Source organism: Poecilia reticulata, chromosome 7 (assembly GCF_904066995.2).
Source record: "Poecilia reticulata chromosome 7, P_reticulata-male-v2, whole genome shotgun sequence".
Classification (NCBI taxonomy): Eukaryota; Metazoa; Chordata; class Actinopteri; order Cyprinodontiformes; family Poeciliidae; genus Poecilia; species Poecilia reticulata.
Genome location: NC_088836.1, coordinates 5,914,185 through 5,936,743, shown reverse-complemented (window position 1 = coordinate 5,936,743; position 22,559 = coordinate 5,914,185). Strand labels below are relative to the sequence as shown.

General features: G+C 41.5%; 1 protein-coding gene across 14 annotated transcripts in view; it reads left to right on the top strand.

The window, feature by feature from the left end:
• Positions 1 to 22,559, top strand: part of myt1b (myelin transcription factor 1b) — a 141,661-nt gene that overhangs the window by 93,078 nt on the left and 26,024 nt on the right. For 12 of the 14 annotated variants that reach the window (XM_081608670.1, XM_081608669.1, XM_081608667.1 and 9 more), the window contains 5 exons: positions 7,554 to 7,608; positions 10,901 to 10,931; positions 13,516 to 13,578; positions 17,421 to 17,785; positions 20,063 to 21,100. In XM_081608670.1, the coding sequence (XP_081464796.1) occupies positions 7,554 to 7,608; positions 10,901 to 10,931; positions 13,516 to 13,578; positions 17,421 to 17,785; positions 20,063 to 21,100 (1,552 nt within the window). The remainder of the gene's footprint in view (positions 1 to 7,553; positions 7,609 to 10,900; positions 10,932 to 13,515; positions 13,579 to 17,420; positions 17,786 to 20,062; positions 21,101 to 22,559) is intronic. The other 2 variants (XM_081608663.1, XM_081608671.1) reach the window with 1 other exon arrangement.

Sequence of the window (22,559 nt, the reverse complement as noted above, 5' to 3'; positions counted from 1 at the left end):
AGTGGGGGTGTTGTTTTCCCTTGGGCTCTGTAAAAGTAGTTCTGCTTCCCCCTGATGGCTCGGGTTCATCTGAAGAGATGACTTTTATTGATTGGATTTGATTTCTGCCTCAACTGAGGAGTGAGAGGTGCTGCTTTTAAATGCCTCATCAGGGGTCACATATAAAAAATTAGCCCAAGAGTCAGAATGTGCAGGGGCTAGCCTTGGATTAGCTGACGATTGTCTAAAAGTGTTTTTTTTTTTTGTATACTTCTACTCTCAAAGATGAGCAGCATTTATGTCTAACTATTAGTTTGACTCATTAAAATGCTTAATCTCGTTAATTGCAGGTCTGCAATGAATTAATTGCAGTTAATCGAAGAAAATATCTTGACAAAATAAGCAGCAGTTGCAATTAAAATACCCATCTTGCTGCTAAATATTTGCTTAAATAAACATATGAGCTTAACAGCAAAGATACTTATAGTTTTCAATCTCCTTTGTAGGTTCCTCAGCCATCAGATTGGTACCAATTCAGCTTTCCAGAGTTTCAGGAAACCCTGATCATTTATGGAACTTCATTAGGAATGTGGATGCTGACATTAGCGTTGGGGATGTCTGTGTTTTTGCAGCATGCCTAGGTTTGAATAGCTTCTCTAATAGGCTAAGTCATTTTAGCACAACTTGAACATAACTACAGTCTTTCCAAGCGTCCCATCAGGTCAGTTTTTGAAGCAGAAATGAACCACAGTGGGCAGAGAGAAGCAGCTCTTACGCTGTTGTCACTTTTGCATCAGATTTACTGGCCTACCAGCAACGTAAGAAAACAAAGGTTCTGTAACTTTTTTATGTTTAAAAAAAAAGAGAGAGATTAATTGTGCTAAAATTTTTAACATGTTAAAATCTACATATTTAATGAATCAAATTTAACCCATTAAAATCCTGACCCTACTAAATAAAACAAATGTTAACCTTAAGGAAACAGGAATAGACATTTGTAATATTTTGTACAGGGAAATATAGGAAATCACAAAATTATCTATGTAATTTATTTTTCTACCTTTTCTGAAATATTTGATGACATCATGGTTGTGCAGTAGTGAATTATCCAGTCCAGGTTTAATCAGTCAAACTGTTTACATTTTTTAACTAAAGATGATGAGTTGCAGTCCCGTTTGGCTTCTATGTGAAAAATAATTGCCCTCTAAACCTAATAGCTGGTTGTGTCACCCTTGGCGGCGATGATAGCCATTGAGTGTGTTCGTGATAACTGCCAGTTAGTCTATTTCATCACTGTGGGGGAATTCTGCCCTCCTCTTCTTTGGATAATTGTTTTTATTTCGACGCTCATGCTTGGTCTTCAAGCATGAACGTCCCACTGAAGGTCATGCCACCGTATCCGAATATATTTTAAGTTTGCCTCTTTTTGAGTAATTCAGAGGTAGACATGCAGCAGTGGTAGGAACTAGTTAAATAGACCAAAGTAACTTATATATATATATATATATATATATATATATATATATATATATATATATATATATATATATATATATATATGACTCATGCTATTTAGCATGAGTCATGCTTCATGCTAAATAGCATGAAGCACTAAGCTATCATGCTATTTAGCGGAGGCTAATGCTGAAGCTCAAAACATCAGCTCAAATTATATATATGGTTGAAAGAGTGTAGACAAGCACCAATTTCGTTTTTACATTCCAATTTGCATGTTCAGTAATGCCCTTAGATATTGTATTTATTTTTATATTTTGTTCTCTACAGTCTTGCATGTTTCTTGTCTGAAATAAAGGTCAGGAAAGGAAACAGAACTGCTGTGTAAACAGTCTTCAAACTTCAAAATAAGAGCATTAATATAAACATCTAACTACGTGAATAATTTGTAGCAGTAACCAAAATGTCAACACAGATGTTGAACGTCATTCATTTGAAAGCAGCCAAGTAAATTAGCCTTTACCCCAAAAAACAATAATAATAATTTAGGTGAAGCTAAGTTAGGAAGTTTGTTAAAGCAGTAGATAAAACAATAGCTTCGCTATTAGCGCATTAGCAGATTAGTAAAAGTGTGCCCTCCACTGAATGTGTGAAGTGTAAATATTGAACGTCAGGGGGGAAATCTGCAGCTCACAGTTCACCGTTCACTCTGCTGCTCTAATTAGCTAAAGTACTCCAGTTGGTTTCTTTTCCTGAACTGACTCTGACTTTGCATCTGATCTTGTTTTATCTCGTAGAAGCGTTTACGTTTTTAATCCTGAATGAGACGCGATTAATAACCGATAAAGAATCTCCTGACCGCTCGGCCTTCCACCTCCTCTTATTGTTTCCCTTTACGACAGCAGCAGGAGCTGACCCCGGATCAGAGCTGGAAGAGGCTAAACTCTGAGCCCTGAGTCACATCAGGATGACTCAGCCTGTAAATGGCAAACCTCTCACAGCAGACACACATATGACCCACTGTGTGGTCACACATGCTCCGTACTTTTTCACATACAAGTTGGGTAACATGACATCTGCCCCCCCAGCCCTCCTCCGCCCTATCTGCTCTGCCTCGTGTGAGCTGTCAGGGTGAAAGTGCAGAGAGGCTCGCCGACATGGAGGCTGTGAGCTCTGCTCTAATTGGCAGCTGCTGTCCGCAGGTCAGCCTCCTCCGCCTTCTCTCTCCACCTTAACCTGCCTCCTTCCCCTCATCAGTTGTTGTAAACCCGAAAATGGATAAAAGAGTCATTTACGTGCTCCAGGGGACGGAGGGTGACCTTCTCTGTGAAGACGTTGCCCCCCACCCCCCAGCCAGACATTTGCATGGAGCTGTCAGAATTGGGAGCAGAGCTGAGGCCCTCCTGCTCCGGCCGCCGCACACAAAGAAGGACGTAATTGATAATGTACAACACAGCCTGAAGGGACGAGCGGCGTCTTCTTCCTCCTCCTATTCCTTTTTCTTCTCTCCCTGACCCCCCCCCCCGGCAGCTGCTCTGCACATTTCACACTCGTTAAAGCACATGACATGCACGGACCTACAGCAGGTTCTGCACACAAACTCCTTTTTCTCCCCGTTTCCGTACTGACCGCGCCGTCTGCGCTCCCATATGCATTCATTGTCGGTGTGCTCTAATTAAACGACTGTAAAGGACAAGTTTTGAACACTCGGAGGCCTTTGAAAGAGATTCTGGTGAATGCCTGCCTGTCTGCATTGGGATTTATTTGCTGTGAATTTGTGTTCATGCAAATTTAATGAGCTGGATCTGAGGGAAAAAAAAGGGACAGGAAAGAGAAGAGAACTCTGATATGCTTACCTATTTGAATGTACGTAACTATGGTTACACAAACATGAAAGCAACAGGAGGCCTTTTCAGTCCAGGTTTTGATTCACCCGGTGACTCTCGATGTAAGGAGGACGCAAAGGAAGGGAAAAAGAAGCACAACAGTGCAATATGTTTTATTATGTAGCTGGAATTTCTGTCCATCATAAACATCCTCTATGTTAGCCTGTGGTTACATTCAGCCAGTTAAAATGGTTCTGAAGCATATTTTGTCTTGTTTAACCTGTTAGACTTTATTTTCATGCCTTGAGGTGATATACGCTGTGAACTGCCACTGAATAAATCAACTGAATCGAACCGAACAGCATCCATCAGCCTCCCTACTGGTTACAAAGTTTCTATTTTCATCATAGAGGGTTTTGAAATAGAAGAAATGGCCAATTGTTATAACCAAAAAGTCTTTTTCGTGGTCATCTTCAAGCTTTTTTAGAATGAATTTGTCAGTTTTAGGTTTTTGAGGTGGTAATGGCTAATGTACCTAGATGAACAAATTTTTTAAATGTATTAGAAATGAAGATTTTAAACTAAAATGCTACATCCACTAGGGGATGTCTATAAAAAATAAAATAAAACAAAGACAAAAGAAAACTTGTGGGGTAAAATATCAGGTTGAAGATAGACAGGCACCCACCAGAGTTTTCTGACCAATTTGTTGCATCTGAGTTTCAAAAAGCTTTTAGCCACCGAAATAGAAATGAGTCGATTCAGATATTTCTTTAAGTACTGTGATTTGAGAAGAGACCATTCAAAATATGTTTTTATAGCCTACTTGATAGGAACTTTGTATTAGTTGCATGGAAAAGCAGCATCGTGTGTGTTTGAGACAGCAGTCTAAAAACAGGGTTTCAGTGTTATTTTAAAACATCAAGAAAATGGTTATGTAGTTTTAGATTTAGCTTCTTACGCCAGCAAGTAGCATAATAAGCTCTGACTCATGCCTTTATTCTTTTACCACCAACATTAGATCCTGTGTTCCTTGGCAGACCGAGGCTGAAAGGATACTCAGTTGAGCCAAACTGTTGCCTGCTGAGGTCACACTACTAGCCATTTGAAAGTCGTCTGCATATACAGCAAATTTACCTTTTAAATGACATCTTACACATTTTTCTGCTTTTCTGATTTAATTTGAAGCGCTTTACTGAAGTTAGACAGCTTTGAGTCTTTGAGTCACTCAGTAACAACATCTGCTCTGAAGAGTGTTATTGCTACCTGGTAGAGCCCATTGTCTGTTTGGAAGACCCCTCCGTCCCCAAGTCCTAACTTTCTCCCCTGTACCTTGAGATGCAATAGTTAAACGTTTATTTTCACCTGAAGCCATTTTGTGAAATCCTCCAGCAAAACAGCCCCACAACATGATGCTACCTCTCACGTACATCCCAGTAGGCATGGTGTTCTCAGGTTTTCAGGTTTTTCCCTACTTCCTCCAAATATAATGATGGTCAGTCAGTATTGTTTATCATTCTGTATTCAGTTTCTTCAGACTGAAGAACATGTCTCTAAAGATTAAGGTCTTGTTCCCAGTTCTTTTATGCTGCTTTTGTTGTAATGACTTCTATCTTCCTGAGTGGTCTTTAGGTATGTGTGTACAAGACTTGTTCCACTGTGGATAATGATGCTGTCTTACAAGCTTCAGTCAGCATCTTCACAAAGTCCTTTGCTTCTTCTGGGAGACACAGAACCTGTCTCCATCCAGAGCGGTGTGACAGCTGGACATTTATGTGCTGTATAAACTTGCACATAGCTGCTCAAATTGAAGAATTCGGCACAAATTCAAACGTCTGGAAATTGTACCCAAGGATGAACAATTTACTGAGATTTATTAATAACTTGATTCATTAAGATTCATTAATAACTTGATTGGAAGGAGGGCAGAGAGAAAAAGAGGACATGCAGTAAATGATCCGAGGCCAAACCAGGATCAGCTGTGTTGATCAGCTGTGCACCTGTTCTTCCACTGAGCCGCATTAAAAAAAAATATACATATTTATTTAAATTTCCCTTATAACTCAATTTCATTCTTTTCAATATTTAGTATTCCACGCTATATTTATTGGTCATGATTCTGATCCTGGGTGGGGCATCCCCCTCCTATGAAATATGACAGATTATGAATGCTGATCCTAATGGACTCCTGTTGAGTGACTCTTCAGACTATAATTAGATTTTTGAAAATGATCTTAAATTTGGTCACAGTGGCCGACGCACTTCCACTTATCTGCTAATGCTATAGTAGAGGAGCAAATTTTTTATTTAGTGCTTTTTGATAACTTTTACTAACTTTTTGCTAATGGCAGTTAGCTTCCCCAAATTTATTTTTATAGATTAATTCTAATGCACAAATTCACTTGGCTGTTTTGTAAACCTTCAGTTGAATAAACATTACAATCTGTGTTGAAGTTTTGCTTATCGACTGTTGAGAACTTTTCAGGTAATTAGTAGTTTACATTGTTGCTCATATTTCAAAGCAGGTGAAGATTGTGGGGTTTTCCCTCCTCGAGTTCTCTTTTTATTTTTATTTAATCTTTATTTTGTTTACCTTAGTCAAACAAATGAATAAGGTAAAGAAATACCTTCTAAATAAATGGTTTAATTTGGCGCTATAACATGTTAGCATTAAATTAAGTTAAGTACAATGTTGGAATAACGCTTTGGCTTTAGCGGATTATTGCTTTAGAGTTAATGCTGACGACTTTTCAGTTAGGCATGGACAGCTGCTCTTCATATGTAAAAAAAATATCCATGACTGTCAAAAATATGATAAAAATATATGTGATTTTGTTTGGGAGAATAAAAAAGAAAAAATCCATTGTTAACCCTTTAAAGTTGGCAATCTTTCCACATTTAAACACTAAAGTGAATTCTGGGTTGAATGCAGGAACAAATATGACAAGCTCACAAATGACTATGAGACACTTGTCTTCCCTCTCAGAAGGACTGAAGCGCTCAGTAGTGGCCAGACAGAAAGCGACGTAGCCTGATTGAAAATGTTGAGGCCTTAGAGGAGCAGGATGAGGCGGCGAACAGGAAGGAGGGGTTCGGGGGCTGCACCTGTACCTTCAGCCAACTGCTAATGAATGTACCCTCGATGGGAGTCAGGGGCGAAGAAAAGCCTTTAACAAGAACAACAGCTTGTTTCATCCTCCTCGCATCCTTCGTCCTCTCCTTCTTTTCATAAGTAGTCTATTAGCAGGAAAGGGGTTCTGCCAAATAGGGTGAAGACGAGAAAAAAAACGACTCAGAGAAACCAAGACCCTATGTTTGAATCCCACTGTGACTGTGCCAACTTGACTACAGAGGAGCTACAAAGCAGTTAAGTGGATGGGCAAGCCGGGGTGTCTGTAGGGGGGATGAAAGGCTTGTAGACGGGGAGAGTGCAGAAGGAAGTGTGGGACAGAAAGAAGGGACAGCAGAAATATATAAAAAAAACAGAGTCCAGTAATCAAAGCTAATGGCTCCATTGTGTCTAGAGAGCATCTGATAGCTTTATAGAGGGACCCTAAGCGTGGAGAGGTAGCAACGAGGAGGTGTGGTCCATGGTCAGTGTGTGCACGTGTGTAAGTCTGTGCGCGTGCACGAGGGTTAACACCTGCTCCTTTGTGGCTTTAAAAGCCGAGGCACAAGCACACACACACACACATTGACGCACACATCTCCTCTTCTTAAAAGGGTTATTACAGCGGCCCGTGTGTTTTCGCTTTATTATTATATTCAACGTAGTTATGATTGTCGGCCCCTCCGCTTACAGGGGCCGCGGCCCCCTGCGCCGGCGCCGCCTGTTGCCTCCGCGCAGACCACAATCATGAGTAGCACTCAGAAGCAGGAAATTACAGGGGGAGCGACGGGGGGCGGGTGGGTGCTCCTAGTTTGTTTTCCATGTAACCCTCATTTGTGATGAAGCGAACATGATGTTAGCATGTTTTAAGTGTGTTTTTGTTTTCTTTTTGTGCTTTTTTTCCATGGCGATGGAGCGGTGTGTGTGAACACAAGTGTCTAGGTGCGACGGCCTCTTTTGCGTCAGCGCCACACTTCATCTGTGTTTGAACGGGAACATTTTGAACGGATCTTTTTATAGCAGCTGTTTTGAAGCACACAAAGACAATGAACTCTGGAGGCTTTTTTCGACAACTAACCCCTGACTGTCTCTTTTTTTTCTCTCTCTTTTTTCTGTTTCCTCCCGTTTCTTCCCTTGTTTGCCTTTCTCTTTCCTCCCCTTCTTGCCTCTTCCTTTCATCCCAGATGAGTGTGGAGGGTGACGACAAGCGAACTCGCACTCGGTCAAAGGGAATCAGAGGTGAGCGTCGGTAGCGTCTCTCCACCTTGTCAAGATTTTTGCAGCTGTTAAATACACATTCAGTCACCCTGATTCACATGCAAACATCCTCCGCTCGTCTACCGGAGCTGACTGATTACTTGGTTTTGTTTGCGTACACTGCATATGTTCCACGTAGAAGAGTTTATGTAAAATTTAGCTTAAGGAGTAACTATTTCTGCCCATGTGTACTTCTGAATAATCCTGACATGTTTGATAGATCATAATCCAGATGTTTGATAATCTGCTGCTGTTGAAGAGTAGTTATTGTTTCTACTATGGAAACGCTGGCTAAGTATTGAACAAGACAAGATTATGTTGGTATTTCCAGACTCCCACTGTCTAACTGCTCATTCCAATCCACCAAGTTGAGTCTGGAAAAGTCTGGAATTTGAAGCAACATTTGTAGAAACCCAATTTCTTTCATTTCCCCCAACTTTTTACATCAGGTTGTGTAGCACTAGTTAAACTTGGACTCAATCTTCAGAATCAAGCTTATCTAAGTAATTATTACTATCACAGTCAACAGCATGCTTGTTGGAAAGAAGAGTAACTATTGCTTCAATTCCTCCAGTACTTGAATGCTATATGCATTTATTTATGTCTTAGAATACAAAATAATAATTCCCTAAATGAAACTTTGTAGTTGGAAGTAATTGCTTCATGCTCCATGCTTCATTTATAAAATATCAATAACTGTATCTAGCTTAATCTGCTGCTGATCAGTTAGCTGACAGTTGAATAATAATTTTGGTTCAGGGCATAATGCATCTAGTTTACAAAAGAAGAATATTTTGACGTATAGCGGCTAGGTCAGACAAACACCTCAGATATGAAGCAAGCAAACAAAGACATCATTTTCTCCTGACCTTGTTTACTGGACTACAGCAGATGACCACATTCATAACATGACCATAACTATGTATCAGAACCAGTCCATCAATCCATTGTCTATATGTGTTTGTTCATGCTAACCTCAACTTCTGATTAGAGATTTCAAACCAAAGGATGAACAAAGTCCTTGCTGAGTTTATTTGCTTGGTTTAAAGATTACTATAGGTTAAGCCTGGATCATTTAGTCCCTCAGGATCTTTTTTTTTTCATTTTGTTGCGCTGCTATTTCACATGTTTGTAGTTTTGCTCATTTTAGACCAGACTTTTTCAGGTACTAAAAAGATTAGCCAGCTCCACACCCAAACTTTCAGCCAAAATCGTTTATCTTTGAAAATAAGTAAAATGGAATGAGATGTTATTTTAATTCTTACTGAATAAAAAAGAATCTTAAGGGTCTTTGATGGTTACTGAAATGAGAATAAACACTCAATTTATTTATATTTCATAAGTAATTGACCTCAGTTGAACAATGTCTAGATTTAATTGAACGAGTTTTTTTGCCTTTTACACAATCCATCCATCCATTTTCTTGCACCCTTTTTCCCTCAGTGGGGTCGGGAGGGTTGCTGGTGCCCATCTCCAGCCAACGTTTCGGGCGAGGGGCGGGGTACACCCTGGACAGGTCGCCAGTCTGTCGCAGGGCAACACAGAGACACACAGGACACACAACCATGCACACACACACTCATACCTAGGGGCAATTTGGAGAGGCCAATTAACCTGACAGTCATGTTTTTGGACTGTGGGAGGAAACCGGAGTACCTGGAGAAAACCCACGCATACACAGGGAGAACATGCAAACTCCATGCAGAAAGACCCCAGGCCGGGAATCGAACCCAGAACCTTCTTGCTGCAAGGCAACAGCTCTACCAACTGCACCACTGTGCAGCCCCATTTTACACAAAGTGCTTTGAAATGTTTTTTGCTAACTAATGCTAAACAAAACAAAATTCATGTAAAGATGACATAATCGAAGTTTTTTTTTAACCGTCTCTGTCGCCTGATGCATGTAAAGATTTTCAAAATGAACTGAGGCCTTGTATTTTAGATCTAAATCCTTTTCTTTGCAAGAAAAGAACGATGCAAAACGTGAATGTAGGAAAACATCTGCTACAGAAACAGAAAGCTGTCTTCAAATCAGTTCAGCTCTGACGTGTAGAAGGAATCCTGTGCACATTTTCATGTATTAGTAGAAATTTTCACAAAGATTGGTAATTTATGTATGGTGTATCCTTGAATGAGTGTCTAATATGCACATATTTATAAAACTTTCTTTTTGAGTGTGTTTGTTCATAAGTGTGTGTAGGTGTGTGCGCGCGTGTGTGTGTGTGTGTGTTTGATGTTTTGAAGAGACAGCATAGCGGCAGTTCACGAAACATTCAGAGTGCAAGAAGGCGTCCAGTCATTCCAACCGCATGATGAAAGACTGAGAAACTGAAATGTTACACACACACACGCACGCACACACCCCCACACACACACACACACACACACACATACACACACAGACAAAAAAAAAAAGAAGTTTGTGTGTGTGTTAGTGTTTATTTTCTTTGCGTTTGGAGTAGCCAGCTACCCAGGCTGCTTCTGACATGTGATTAATGCGTGTGATATCAGAGCCCAAACTGAATTCTCCAGGATGCTATTGTTTTCTTATTTTGCTCCAAATGAAAGTAGGATATTTCTCCCAACTCGTTCTATCGCTCAACTCGCCCAATCGATGCCCCACAGCCGGCCTGGAGCGGGCTGCTGCGCGCCAGCACAGCTTGATTTATGTTTTCGAGGCAATTACTATAAGTTGCCCCTGAAAGAAGTCCTGTTTTCTACTGATGAAGGCACTTTTTTTTGCTTTTTAATTTCATTTTCTCAATTATGATAACTAAAGTGTAACAATTAATCTTGTTTTCTTGCTGAAGTCTGCACATAACCCACCTCCTTTCTGAGCAGCAGTGGGCTGATTTAGGCTTTCCACGTGCATGTGTGTGTGTGTGTGGGTGTGTGTGTGTGTGTGTGTGTGTGTGTGTGTGTGTGTGTGCGCGTGCGTGTGTGTGCGTGTGTGTGTGTGCGTGTGTGTGTTTCCACCTGCCAGATTTTACACTGTATTGTTTGTTTCGTGCTCGATCTTGCATGTGTGCCGATGTGTGTATGTTTATATATAAATACATATGTATGTGTGTAAGTAAACTCAGAAGGTGTAGGTTTTTTTCCCCCATCTGATCACACATTCAGCAGCGTGTAAGCCTCTATGAGAAAATCCTCATGGGGTTCGTATGCATTTGTGATTTATTGATCTGGGTTTCTTTTAGCAGCGCTGCGTTCTGAGCAGTCATTCACCTTTGTTCTCCCTCTTCTCCTCTCCTTCCTTTTTTTTTTCTTTCAGTTCCCATTGAGCTCGTAGGACAAGAGCTGAGGTAAGGAAACACCTTCATCTTTGTACAGAATCCTTTCATAAAGTTCTTTTATGTGCGCCGCCGTGCAGCAGCCCCCCTCAGCATCATACACCAGCGGTGCTCCTTCAGACAATGCTGTATAATATTAGTTTTTATTCGTTATTATCAGCACTTTTCAGCTCATGGTCAGTACCTCCAACATGCTGCTATTGATTCCTGGCAGCCTTTTGCTGTTTCCTGCTACGAGCGTGTACAGTAGACGCGATGAAAGAGCCGTGTGATCTCTTTTGCTTTCCCGATGGAAGCGTGAACCAGGAGGACGGCGAGGCCTGATTATGTAGTTTCGTCTGTCGGCCTCCGCCTTCCTGTAGTTTCCCACACAGCCGACATCTTTGGGGACCAGGAAGCCACTTCTCCTCCCCCCCGTCCTGCAGAGTAATGGTCTGCGGGCCACATCCGGTCCGTTAGACGTCCTCATCCGGCCTGTGGAAAAATTGGAACTCAAACATTAATGAAATGTTAATCTGTGCATGAATCTGAATATATTGCTTTTATTTTCGAGAAATAAACAAAAAAAACAGCCTTCATTTTCCCATTTGGGATTCAAGTCCTCCAGCAGTGAGCTACCCACTACCCAGTCCCTCCAGGAAGTTGCAATGTTGCAACTATTAATGCAAATCTAGTCATCATTCGCAAATTTGGCACGTATTTGTGATTTTCAACAGTCGTAGCAAAATTTCACCTTCTGCATTGTATTCATTTCTGACTGTATTCACTGCAACTGCTGAATTTTAACCAACTCCTTTTGCCCCTTGATAATTTAACTCCCTGTTTCACAACATCTCTTGAAAGCTGAGTTTATGAGATGACAGCATGAAAGCTAAAGAATAACATTTCTCGTTTTTTCACATTTCTTTTTTTCAAAAACCTTTTTGAGACGTTCTGTAGAATTTGCTTCTTCTTTGTAACCAGTTCATGTTTTAACTTGAATGACCAATGTTGAATTCCTCTTTTGCACTTTGACATGATTTGATTTATGTTGAGAATATTTCAAGAAGGTGCATGAAAATGTCACTTTCACTTCAAGTCTTTAAATCATGACTTTTTGGGAGAAGTTATGTGCAACACTTCCAAATATTTTTTTTTCAGTCCGTGTTATGGGATGCATAATTTTAAGCCGCAACAATCCCAAATAAAGCATAGCAATACCCAGGAGGGACTGACTGAGGTAAGCAGGTTCTGTATTAATGGAGAAACTCCAATTCAATTATCAAACCAAACCTACAGTGGAATATGAAATCTTACAATTTTGTTTTACATTTATTTTTGGACAAGTCATTTATAGGCCTTTAAAACTAGCAATCTCTGTACCCCATTTCAGAATACAAAGCATTTGTAATTTCCAATTTTTTTTTTCATAGTCCCTTCAGAAAATGTCTTTTTTGTCATTACGGCAGTAGAAGATATTCTTTCTATTGACTGCATGAGCACATTTCTGGGTGTGGGGTGAAAAAGAATCAAGTTTAGGAATTTTTTTTAAGTACTGCTCACCAAAACAATGCAAAAACTCATCAAGCGCAAAAACATCCAATTTGCATAAATGGGATGAGGGGAAAAAAAGTCTCTTTTTTTACGAGAAAAAAAATAATTGAAAAATTGCTATTCATATTATCATTGTAATATGGCAAGGTGCCCACATGGAGCTCAAAATGAAGTGATCGTTCAGGATTTTGTTTCAAAATGTAAAATCTAAGTTGTCTGCCATTTCTAAGGTTTCCACATGAAGAAAAAAGTATTTTTACAGTTTATTGTAAAACTGGGAAAGTTTTGGTTGCCAGTTCTGGTTTGTCATGAGGCCCTTTGGGGAAAAAAAAGATTTTCCTCCCCTGTTCTAAATGATTCTCCTCATCCACGCCTTCATTTTGTCATACTTCACCTCGGAGCATTGATCTGCACTCAGCGCGTTGAAAAAAAAAAAGCTTGGCTCTTTTTAGGGATTAAGAGAGAGGGAGAGAAAAAAGGAAACAGTAGGGAAGGCCAGCGAGTGTCTCATTTAAAATGCTAATGCGGCAATTTTTAATAAGTAAAATTAATAATAGGGATAATTGGAGTAATAAAGGGCAATTGCTGGGGGAAGTTAATGAGAATTAAAATGAGCCATCCTGAGGGGTCATGGCAACCTGAATCAAAAAGCAGAGAGAAAAGAAAGGAGTGAGCACCGAAGATGATGGTGATGATGATGATGACTGGTGAAGAGAGGCGAACAGGGGAAATTACAGCAGGTCTCGGCTGATCTTTATCGCTCGTAGTAACAGGATATAGGCCAGGGTTGATGTACGACACATAATATTCTGCTTCCCCCGGCTGGATGCCACCTGCATTCATGCATCATGTGTGTCGGCTGGACGGGCCGGGCTGCATATCTTCCTTTGTACATGTGCATTTGTGTGACACGTTTGCCCCGTTTGCATCTCTTTGCTTTGTTTTCTTTATCTTAATTTTCTTTTTACTGCCTGTGTTTATCACTGCTGCTGCTGCTACTGCACAAGGACTAAAATGCTCTTGTGTCTTAAACATATCTCTAACCTCCATCCATCCCATCCAGCTGCCCCACCCCCGGATGCAATGGCTCCGGCCATATCAGTGGGAGATACTCACGACACAGAAGGTAGGGCAGATTAAACCCACCCTCTGTCTGTCCCCCCTCCTCTGTCTGCCATCCTCCACCTGCTGTTTGCTTTTAGAGTCAATCAGAGGAAACAGGTTTGAGATGCAAAAAGCGCTTCCACAAATATGAATTTGAACCCTGAAAGATTCAGCGGTACGATTTAGATTAGATATTATAACGATAGGGTTCAGTATGATAAGATTTTTTTGTTAAAGTTTGAAAACGGCAGGAATTTTCAAAAGAAAGTTCACTTGAGAAATCATTTTGAAGCATCTAATCATCTAAATCTAGCTGTAAAGTGAATTGTGATGAGGAAGCGTGGCAGTCAACCTTTTTGCTAAGTCTACATTCAGACGAGACCAACAGGCTAAGAATTTTGATTCTTTCTTCTCTTTTAAATAAGGGCTGTAGTCTGGTGAAAACCAGTCCTGTGGTTTGGACCCTTGGCTGTTGCCCATGACGTGTGTAGATACCAGTTTGACGCTAAGAAGCTTACCGGAAATTAAACATTCGTCCTCCACTGCGAGGCAGCTGCTAATGCTAATTCGTTATTTGGAAGCACGGCCAACACGGTCTGAACGGCTTCATTCACTAACTACAGCCAGACTGCAATACTAAAACAGCCTGGAAAACCAATGTCATTTTTCACAACGTCTTCTTCTGTTCACTGATTTGCCCGTTTCAAATTTTACCAGAGAAATCCACTTCAATGGGAGAAATCCCAGACAGAACACTGAAGGGAGATTAAAACTGAGTAGAAACGCTTTCGCCAGAAATACCGTTAATCCAGGTGTTTGTTGATGACCTGTGTTTAAAGGGAAGCTATGATTACAGTGCTTCTATTGAAACTTTCAAATTTAAAAACTAACGATTTTACTGACACTCCTAAAAACAAATACATTTAAATGGGATTAATTTGTCAAAAAGTGACCATGAAAGCAGAAAATGAAAAATAAACGAAAAACAATGAATGACTCACCTTCTGCTGATACTTTGAAAAGATTGCACATTTGAATTAAAATGTTTGATCTCACACAAGAAATTCAAATCATCATCATGATTTATTTCCAAGACCATGTTTTTTGTACCCATCACTAAATATCCAATATCATATTTCATATATTAGGGGCCACATCTACTGTATCAAAATGATTCCATCCTTTCTGAAATATAGACATTCATAAAACCCCACATCTAAGAAACTAGTCTTATTAGACTCTTTGATATTTTGGGTGGGTCTTTCTAAACTTAATTGTGAAAGTGAGGCATCAGCTTTTAATTTGACTGTCAGGCCGCTACCACAGCCTTCAACATCTGTCTACTGGTCCTTTCTTTTCCTTCGGTTTTGAAACTATGTGTTGCCTTGGGAATTCATTATTAATTAATTAATCAATTTTCACTGTAGAAATACAATATTATTAACTTAATAAATTAATTTAAAAAAATGAATGATACACCAGACAATCAAGACCGAAAACTGAGTTGCTGCTCACAGCTAAGAAACACTTGAGTCCCAACGTGGATTACAGATGAAAAACGAATGATCCATAACATTTTAATTAAACAGCTTCAAACCTGATGGGCAGCTGGTGGGCTGTGCACTCAGGTCCCGCGTTTAGATGAACACACACACACATGCGCACACACACATGCGCACACACATACAAAGTGTCAGTGAAAAGCTGGGACTCTTTCAGTTTGATCTGATGTGACAAACTTGACAATACCATGATCACAGCAGCACTAATAGGTGCCAACATCAGGCAAAGAAGTAAGTGATCTATGAATCTCTACATGTCAACATTATTCTGACACAAGATGGCCTCTCTCAATTAAATAAATACTAACAGCCTTACTGAAACCTTTTGGCTTCATCACCCGTATGGTGTTCCATACTTCGCCAAACATTTGGATATGTTCGGATTGTTTGTAGGTAGTGCAAGGACTTTAAGATAAAACAACCTCCTTAGATTTTTACATTTTGACTGAAATTTCTCTGAAATATGACAGAGAAATCATTTCTCTGTCATATGAACAAGCTAAAGCTAAGTTATATATGGTGTAAGAACAATAATTAAATGAATGTAATGTTCACAAATCAGTAGATTTCTCTCAAGGTCGTTGGCAGAACTATTTTTGATGTGTTAAAGTAGAGGGAGTGCTCCATGTACTCCAAGTTCTTAGATGTTCATTTGTAACTACAACCATGTATCATTCGCCTCCTTCTCCACATGTAAGCACCACGCCATGATGGTCGTTCACATGAAATCCCATTAAAGTATGAAATTGTTTTTGTAATATGCTGAAGTATTTCTAAATAAATAATTTTTTAAGGCCTTGTCTAAGAAAAAGCATTCACTTCAGATTTGAACTGATGAGACATTTGGCCGTAGTTTAATTGTGCGATTGTATAACTTAACAAACTAAAATGGAGGCAGTATGGTGTCTGTTTTAAAATAATCCAAAATGAAGCACTTATGGTTTAATACAACTCCAATTACTTAGATGTGTAGAGTTGCATTTCCAGCTTTAATGCTGCAGTATAAAAGTATTATAAGGAATATGCTTTTTACATATTTGCTGAAACTGTCACCATGTCGTGACAGTTTGCTATGAGACAGATAATCTGTGAAGAAAATTGATCTCTTCCATCTTCTCCTTGAGCTACTGCTGGGGAGAGCTAGAGCAGTGGGTTGTTTTTGGTCTGGATGCACCGCTCCAGACCAAAAACAACCAATCAGAGCCAGGAGGAGGGTTGTAGCGCTGCTGATAAACCTTGTATAGTTGCTGCTAAATGTGCTAATGCCAGACAACAACTTATCTTTACAGGCAAACTATTTATCTGCCATCATCTGTGGCCATGCTATCTAGCCTGATATACATTACATTCACAACAGGCTATGCTAGCTGCAGAGAGCAGGGCAGGGAGGGAGGTGGGGGGATGTGAGCAGCGCCATAAGGACGGTAATTGACAGCACTAAGACCCACCTCCTGTCTCTGATTGGTTGTTACTAGTTAGCACTGGGAACACTTGGATAAGGCAGAGGAACTCAATGTTTTCACAGGTTATCTGTCTCATAAATTGTCATGACATTGTGACAGTTTCAACAAATATACAAAAAAAAAAACAACAAATTTATAGAAATGACACTGAGGCGTTGATATAAAAGCATCACTTAAGATCAGAGGGATCTGAACTACATCATGAATAACAGCCAATCAAAAGATGCCAATTGCAGCTCTTGTCCTGCTCTGAATCTTGAAGCCAGCAGCAGTGAGATGTGATTTTGTCCGGCTTCTTCACTCCAGCCTCATTTCTCCTCCTTCCATTCCACACATGTGCTGTCGCCCGCAGAGACCCTGTGATGCCTAAAGGGGGTGGGAGGGTGGAGGTTCACCGGTTTGTGACTCCTCTTTATTGAAGGGAAGATATTAGCTATCTGTTTACATGTGTATTCGTTCAGCAGGCAATTTCAGATGCACTTTGTTTATAGATCGTCCCTCGGTCTCCCTCGGCATCTTCCAGGTGCGAATAAGAGGGAGTTTATTGGATTTCACCCTCTGCTGCCTCGCCCGCCAGCCCACCTCTCCATACAAGTTGTTCATTAAACGTTCCACTCAATTGGCTGAGATTGGTTTTGATGTCTAAGGGAGCGAGCGGGGCGCCACCCGCAGGCCACATGTCATACTGCAAGATCAGCTCCATGCTTCTTCATCTCTAAACTATTTCCTTTGTTTTTTTTTTCTTCTGCTTCCTGATACTGCATGAGCTTTCACAAAGGTCAAAGGTGAACTTGATTCTGGTCCTAAAACGGTTCCGATTGTGTCTCCTCCCCTACAAGCCTTCTGGCTTGCCCCATCGCCAGGAAGCGCCGTCTGGAGGAAGCTGAGCAGGAGCAGGAACAGGAAGTGGAGAAGCCCGCCTCCAAGAGGAAGTCCCACCCCCTGAAGCTCGCCTTGGATGAGGGCTTCAGCGCCGAGAGCGACGGCAGCAGCGAGGCAGAGGAGGAGGCCGAGAAGGATGGAGGGAAGGTGGAAAAGGAGGTCACCGGGTCAGGAGAGGAGGAAGAGAAGGATGGAGGTGCAGAGGATGAAGAGTTAGTGACTGAGCCCCTGGAGAAGGATGTTGAGGGACTGATGAAGGAAGAGGAAGAGGAGAAGGAGACGCAGCAGCAGGAGGAGGAGAAAACATCAGCAGGTGATGAAGGTAAGGCTTAACAACCTGAAGGTTTTTCACCTTTTTTAATGTTAATTTTAGACAAAACTTCAAACTTTATAAGTTTCCTCAATCATCTTCCTCTCCTTAAATATTTAAGACATTATTCAGCCATTTTTGTTTTGAAACAGCATTTTCCACACAGACAGCATGGAGCCTGTGAATGAAGCATCCCGTAACCTCGCAGTAGTTTATGAGGAGTTTATACAGCAGTTGGTTTCTTACACAGAACTTAAGCTGAGGAATTTTTGGAAAGCAACAACCTGGGCAAAATGTTTCCGTTTTATGAGGTTGCTATGACAATTTGGGTAAGCCATAGAAAACCGTGTTTAAATTTCACTTTCTAAGTTGAAAATTTAAAAGAAGAAAACATTCAGATGGACGTTAAAGCTAAATATTGTTCCCAGTTTAAAACTGTTCAAACATTTACTCCTAATGATAATTATTTGACATTGTCAAACAGAAAGTATGAGCTATATTTATTATTTAAGATTATCTCACATGGGAGAAATTTGTCTGAGAAGAGGAGACAAGGCAACAAGGATAAACAATACTTCAAAGTCAATAACAATAAATACATAAAACTTGCACAAATGAATAACAGGGTGATAAATACTAGTTGATATTTTCTGTAACAACGAGATTTAATCTGTTTGGATTTTGTTAATGAAACAAATAAGCAGAGCTGACCCAACGATAAACGGGGCGGGGGTCTAGTTGGCCAATCAGGTGCCACAGCACCTGATTGCCAATCAGGTGCTGTGGCACTTACAGGCCACAGTGTGTGTGTTCTGTGTTCTGCACTGACACCCAACTTGTTTTATGATCAACTTGAGAGCCAACGGTGAAACTAATTTTGTATATGAAGACCAAATACGTTGTTGCTGTTTTATAATAGTCACATCAGGGCCTTCACATTTTTATGACACAAGTTGCAATTTGGGGTAAAGTGTAAACACAGCTATGAAAATTTTCTTTTCAAATGGGGCATTTGTCAACCTGACTTGCTCTGTTGGGTCCCCCAGTCCAACAGGGGGCCCCAAAGCGCACACAGAATTTACTTGTACCTCAGACTGGTACAAGTAAAATCTTTACATTTCAGAGTGTAATCCTAACTGAATAAAAACAAACTTAGCTTCTTGATTTATTCCTCTACAAACACTCCCGATACTTCAGCTCTCATCTGGAGGCTTAACTCCATTGGCTGGCAGAGAGACTCAGGTTTGTATAAATTCTTGTCAGAATAGTCACACCCACTGTGTCCATAGTACCATGTTGCCTTTGAGCATTTAAAATATTTTCTTCTTCTTTTGGTTTGGTTACAAAAATCCTAAAAGATAACACAATTTGGCTGAAAAGGTCTTCTGAAAATAAAACAACACTGAATGCCTATTTATACTTCTAATGGAGTAAACGTCACATTCAATCAATTCCCATGCCCTTGACAGATTACAGAAATGCAGAGTTAGAGGTGATGTACATTTTGTAGATTTGATTAAAAAAATGTTTTTTTTCCCAGTTGTCAAAGATTGAAACTTGACTCTGACTTTGTGGCTGATTTATCGGTGTACCCATAAAAAGCAGACAGGGAGAAAATTGCACTGTTCAAATGAGACCAAATTAAGTATTTTGACCCACATGCAAAATGCTGTTGATGGTTGAAAAGTAACACTGCACATCATCCTAAACACGTCATGAAACATGGTGGTGACAGATTTATTCTGTTGAAATGCTTTTGTTTGGGAGGACAAGTGAAGCTGAGCTGAGTAGATGGAAAAATGGTTTAGGGTAAGTTCAGGGCAAAATGTGAAAAGATTCAAGGGTGTGAATACTTTTGCAGGGCACTGTAGGTCGATGCTTGGTGACTCAACAATCTGAACAGAAAAATATGTGAAAAAGAAACCAAAAATCCCCATAAAAACCGATCGATCGTTAAAACCACTTTAAAAAGTTAGTAGAAAGTTCAGAGGGTTTTAAACAACTATATAAAACTATACAGGGTGAGTTAGTGCTGTGTTTCTTCATCTTCAAGAGCGTGAGGACACAAAGTGAAGACGAAATGTGCTGCAATACCTCTTGATTAGAACTGGATCAATTCTCTTTCTCTATCTACAAGCTGCAGATTTGTCGCAGCGGGTCGTTTTCACTGCGCTGTCACTTCACAGGCAGCGAGGTGATGCAAGCGATGACAGAGATGTTGCTGACAACAGCTTGAGCTCACTGCATGACTCAGACTGCTGGAACCTCTTCTTCTCTGCCTTTCCACAGAGCAAGAGTGTGTGATTGTGGAGCCGGAGCACCGAGCCACGTCGCCCAACGCCAAGGTGCGCCAGCCTCCCTCCCAGAGCGCCGAAGAGGTGGCTGACTCCCTGCTCCACCTGGGCCGGGTCTCCAACGGCCACGCTGTTGGCGTAGTTGTGCAGCAGATTGAAGATGTCAGAGCGGCAGCTGAACGGGGTGAAGAAGCAAAGCGTCAGCAGGAGGGGGCCACGCACGAGGAGGAGGAGGAGGAGGAGGCACAAAGATCTCCGGAGGAGTCATCTGTTCTGCAGAATGAGGCGAGGAAGGTGGAGGAAGAACAAGGCGAGCGTGTTAACATGAGCAACCATGTGAGCCATGGCAAACAGATCAAAGGCGAAGAGGAGGAGGAGATGGTGGTGTCGGTGCAGCAGACGCAAGAGACCCCGACAGAAGACGAGGGGGACGATGAGAAGGATGAAGAGGAGCAAAGGAGGCCTTTCCTCTCCGTATCTGATGTGCCAACCGCCGTCCGAACTATCACCAGCACAGCAGCAGCTCAGGGAACTCACATCAAGACAGAAAACCACATCCTTCAGGAGGACTACAGCAGCGACAGGTACGACTCGCTTCACAACTTCAAAAGCAGCCCTCCTTTAAGCTTCAGCTCCCACGGGGCCAGCCCGCTCGACGACTACTACTCCATCCCAAGGTTGGAGAACTACAAACTCCACAAGGCCTCTTCCTCGGCCTCCCCGGATGTCATTGAAGTGCGATCCGACAAGTCGGAGGACAAAGACTTTGATGACCTCGACGGAGACGATGAGCGAGATGATGAAGACAGTCTGTCTCAGCGTTCCACGGTGACCGATGAGTCGGAGATGTTCGACATGACCAGAGGGAACCTGGGTCTCCTGGAGCAGGCCATCGCTCTCAAGGCTGAGCAGGTGAAGCCCGCCGGGCCTAGAGAGCTGCTCCGCGCTCCAGACCTCCACCACCAGAGATATTTCACCATTGAGGACAGACCCAAGCACCTAGACATCATCCGGAAGACCTACTTCAGCAAAGGTCAGAAAGTCCCTAAAATATTTTACCTGCACAACAGAAATGTAGTTTTACCATGTTTTGCTTTGACATGTAGACAATCAGGATTCCAGTAAACTAGTGATGTATTGATACCAAACTTTGTGACAGCTCAGCTCTTGGGTCACCTTCAGGAGAGTCATTGTTCTCATCAGAATATTGATAGAATTTTATTTAATGTGCTACCACACACCTTCAAATGGACTGCACCACTGGTGTCAGAGTTTGGGCCTCATTGAAGCGAGAGGTGAGAGTTGGACTCCTCCAGGATTGTCCTTTGCCACTGATTCTGCTCACAATTTTTAGAGACAGAATTTCTAGGCTCAGCCACGGTGTTGAGGGGATCCACTTTGGAGGCCTCAGGACCACACTGAGATAGAGATGGATGACAAGTATTTTTTTCCTAATTGTTCAAAAATTAGGAAAATAAATTGCGAACAATAGGCAGATTGATGCAGCATCTGCTATCACGGGAGCGCTGCAGCAGTTTGTTGTGGTGAAGAGCTCAGTTGGCTGATCTATGTTCCTTACCTTCATCATCTATGGTCACAAACTCTGGGCAGTGACCAAAAGACCAAAAAGTGACTAAAAATGTTTACTCTGTAGGGGGTCTTGTTGGAGATAGAGTGAGAAGCTTGTTCATCTGGAAGGGACTCAGAGTAGAGCCGCTGCTTCTCCGCATCGAGAGGAGCCAGTTCAAACGGCTCCTCAACTCCTAATATTTTAGGATTCCCCCAGAGGAGGTGGCCCAAGTGAGGAAGAGAGAATACTGAGTCTGAGATTGCTGATCTGGTGACACCCGATCAAGTGGAAGATAACGGATGGATAGTTATATATACTATTCACATTGTAATATTTATGACGAAAGCAAACAGTTGCGGGAAAACTCTGAAGTAAATCAGCATGAATGTTCACGTCCAAACCCTAACAATGGAAGCAGCGAGTCCAGATAAACAGCAAACCAAATAAACATTGGTGAATCACGCTCTGCGCGGATCCTCCCATCTACATTGTAATGTGGATGAAGAGGCTCCAGCTGAGCAGACGGCACTGAAGTGTGGAGAGGAAGTGCTCGAAGAGAGGCCGAGGAGATGGCACGTCAAGAGAGGAGAAGGAGTGTGGGTTGCTCCGCTGCTACCGTGCGTGGAGTGTTTGTTTACGTGTGCTCGGGCCTCGTATTTCACTGCTGGCACGCTGCCCACTTGTCATGCTCACGGTGAAGCAGCAGTGTGATTACATGCCTGGTAGTGCTGCCCTCTCCTTGGCCCCAGCTCCCTCCTGTGGTGGCGTTCATGTTCTCCTCGTCGCTAATTAGGAGATGCATGTCTCGTTAACATTCAATTTGAAGGCCAACAGAGCATCGCTCTGTCCTCTTGCTCCACTTTCCTCTCCAGTGGCACAGATATTTCCTGGCCTACCTCCAAAATCATTTGGGAGGACCACG